Below are 3,682 nucleotides of genomic sequence, written 5' to 3'. Positions count from 1 at the left end.
GACCCCTGTAATGTTCACATCATAGACCCCTGTAATGTTCCCATCATAGACCCCTGTAATGTTCTCATCATAGACACCTGTAATGTTCCCATCATAGACCACTGTAATGTTCCCATCATAGACACCTGTAATGTTCCCATCATAGACCCCTATAATGTTCCCATCATAGACCCCTGTAATGTTCACATCATAGACACCTGTAATGTTCCCATCATAGACCACTGTAATTTTCCCATCATAGACCACTGTAATGTTCCTATCATAGACCACAATAATGTTCCCATCATAGACCACTGTATTGTGCACACTGTAACAACACAACGCCTAACAGTAAGGCAATCAGGGTAACATTATTTTGTTTACCTACGTATATGTCGAGGAACAACAACGTGTTGGATCTTCATCCCTACAGGAGAGAAAGATAGCCTCACATTAGCAGCCATGTACCACACAGCAATATGACCATCAGTTTATCTGTACAATACATTTCACAACGGGGCTATGCGGAATAATATGGCTATTTATGCCTAGAGCATATACATTATAGGAACACTTTAGGCGACCGACAGCAAGGTGAGTGCCTCAGGCCTTGATATCTGAATGGAACGGGGCACTGTGCTGTGCTCTGACGTCACCTGTCCGCCTCCCCCCCAATCCAACTAGTTGGGACGTGGACAGCTCCAGCTCGCGTTGCTCCTGCTCACTGTCAAACAGAAGGCAGAGGGGAAAAGGAGCAAGCCTCCTCTGAAACGGTAAGCTCCTAAATGAGCTTTTCTTCTTCTTTTTTTTATTTTTATTTTTTACATAAAATTCACCTTTACTTTTGATGGTGTATAAGAATAATGGCACGACCATGATCCCGCATGATATTTTAAAACGTCAATATTATTATTATTATTATTGCTGAATACGTATTCTTGCACTCTCAGTACTTGATCCGTTTAAAAATAACATTTATACTTGTGGACCTATTGAAATATATTTGTGCATGTGGACGTCGTGGCGTTCCAATCCATTATGATGCAGGGTTACAGTATGATAGGCTATAAAAAAAAGTGTTTTGAAGACAATATTGATGGCAGAACAGGTTTGTTATTATGTACTGCTTTAAATTTGTATACAATATTTCTGTTCTCCATAGATTTCGTGATGCGCAACGCGTGCGTAAAACCAGACCGAGCCGACCTACACATCAGCCAACAAGACACTTCACGACTGCCTGTTTTTAACTCTGAACAAACGTGCGTGCTGAACGACGTGCTTCCCTCTATACTTATGTGATATAATACCTTTTAGAAGACGTTGAAGATGGAGAATATATCTATCGCGAACACCCGCAGCGGAGCTCCGGTTGTGTGTAACGAATCCATGGACTTCTATTATCTGAGCACGACTAACCGGACAGATCTGAACTGCACGCCGCAATCAGAGTTATACTTTTATGCCGACCTCTACGTGGTCCTGCCGGTGATATATTCGGTGATATGTGCCGTGGGGTTAACGGGGAACACGGCGGTTATCTACGTTATCCTGAAAGCGCCCAAAATGAAAACCGTGACCAATATGTTTATCCTAAACTTGGCGATAGCCGACGACCTGTTTACTCTGGTACTACCCATCAACATCGCCGAGCACCTGCTCCACTACTGGCCCTTTGGAGAGGTGCTGTGTAAGGTCATCCTGAGCATAGACCACTATAACATCTTCTCCAGTATCTACTTCCTGACGGTCATGAGTGTCGACCGTTATCTGGTCGTACTGGCGACGGTGCGTTCCAAGCGCATGCCCTACCGTACCTACCGCGCAGCGAAGATAGTGAGCCTGTGCGTCTGGATCCTCGTGATTCTAATCGTAATGCCGTTCACGGTATTCGCTGGGGTCTACATCAGTCCGGACGACTCGGACAGGAAAAGCTGCGTCCTCAGCTTCCCGAGCCCGGAGAGTTTGTGGTTCAAGGCGAGCAGGATATACACCCTGATCCTCGGCTTCGCCATCCCGGTGTCGACCATCTGTATTCTCTACACCATGATGCTTTACAAACTACGGAACATGCGCCTCAACTCCAACGCCAAGGCGCTGGACAAGGCTAAAAAGAAAGTAACTATTATGGTGTTTATAGTCTTAGCGGTGTGTCTGTTCTGTTGGACCCCGTTTCACCTCAGCACCATAGTGGCTCTCACCACCGACCTGAGGACCACTCCGCTGCTCATCGGGTTGTCCTACTTCATCACCAGCCTCAGCTACGCAAACTCTTGTCTTAACCCTTTTCTTTACGCGTTCCTGGATGACAGCTTCAGGAAGGCTTTCAAGAAGATGCTAGAATGTAGACCGGCAGGAATGTAGTAGCCTACAGTGATTTAGCGGCTAGTGGATACATGTTTTAAGATCGTATGTTAATATTGATATCAATCCAAACAAACTATGATTCTATTATTTATGTATGCTTGAATCAGTGTTAGGGGCTGTTCATTGTTGCCATAGTAACTTAAATATTTAACATGGTGAAATGAAATGGGAAAACGCATTTCTATTCCGGCAAGCCTGCCCTACTCATGAATTGGGGTGGGGGTTATTAAGAAGGTTCTTCTCCTTATGCCACTTTATTTATCATGGACTTTTGTCTCCCTCTTCTGTCCCGAGAGGGTCACTGTAGTGACGCTAAGGGCCTTCAAAATCAGCGCCGTAACATATGGGAAGTCCTCTACAATGACCACACTGACTCAAGACAATGATGTAGCTTATACACTTTGCTGTAAATACTTCTTCTTCGAAGGCCATTGTCATTGTCAACTATAGTCAGTGGTGTCACATAATGCATAGTCATAATGTATCTAAGGCTAATCTACATGATCTAAATATAATAACTCATTCTACATTTCCTCAAGTCTATGTTATGGAGAATAATAATTACAACATATTACCGTGTTCAAGTATTCATTTGTGTTGACATGACACCCTTGGAAAATAACTTTTAGCTTTTCCGATGCCAAGAGAGTCCACCTGGTACCTAATCACAGCTACTGTAGCACTTCTATACTGTATCATCCAAACAGAAATACATAGATTTTTTTTTAAATATATATATATATATATATCTGCTGACAAATAAAATATAAGCAAATAAATTGTGTGTTTTATTTTGTAGGATGGCAATATAGCCTCTCTTTCATAATGGAGAGAGAGACTACATCATTCTGCTGCTGTGTGCGTCCAGCTAAATGCATCAATACCAAATAAACCGAATGTGATATATAGGCGACGTCTAATTTCATTTAGCTTTTTAAATGGCTGTATTTATCTTTACTTATTCATTGGATATGATGTGCTGACTGTCACATACCCATAAATACAACAACAAACATATATATATATAGTAACATATTACATATTAAAATAAATAAACAATCAAATCCAATAAATTGTGCTAACCTAAATACCTTCAGAGCCGAGTTGGGCCAATGTTTAGAATTTAGAAATTTAGAATTTAGAGTTTAGAATTTAGAAATTTGGAATTTAGAATTTAGAGTTTGGAATTAGGTCTATTTCCAGACATTCAGTTAAATAGCAATTTATTAAACAATAGAAATATTATAATTTTCTATGATTTAAATATTTCCCCCATGTAATGTTAATTGGGATCTAACATGGCCGCCGTAGAATGTTGGAGTGTCATGTAAATGCA

General features: G+C 41.2%; 1 protein-coding gene across 1 annotated transcript; it reads left to right on the top strand.

Moving 5' to 3' along the window:
* Nucleotides 1-667: 667 nt before the first annotated feature.
* On the top strand, nucleotides 668-3,419 carry LOC109885288 (neuropeptides B/W receptor type 2). Its single transcript, XM_020477134.2, has 2 exons — nucleotides 668-752; nucleotides 1,142-3,419. The coding sequence occupies exon 2, from the start codon at nucleotides 1,309-1,311 to the stop codon at nucleotides 2,341-2,343; it is 1,035 nt and encodes a 344-aa protein (XP_020332723.1). The 5' UTR covers nucleotides 668-752; nucleotides 1,142-1,308; the 3' UTR covers nucleotides 2,344-3,419.
* The last annotated feature ends 263 nt before the right edge of the window (nucleotides 3,420-3,682 follow it).

Source organism: Oncorhynchus kisutch, linkage group LG17 (assembly GCF_002021735.2).
Source record: "Oncorhynchus kisutch isolate 150728-3 linkage group LG17, Okis_V2, whole genome shotgun sequence".
Taxonomy (NCBI): Eukaryota; Metazoa; Chordata; class Actinopteri; order Salmoniformes; family Salmonidae; genus Oncorhynchus; species Oncorhynchus kisutch.
The sequence above is the reverse complement of the archived record's forward strand: the minus strand, read 5'-3'. Positions and strand labels throughout refer to the sequence as shown.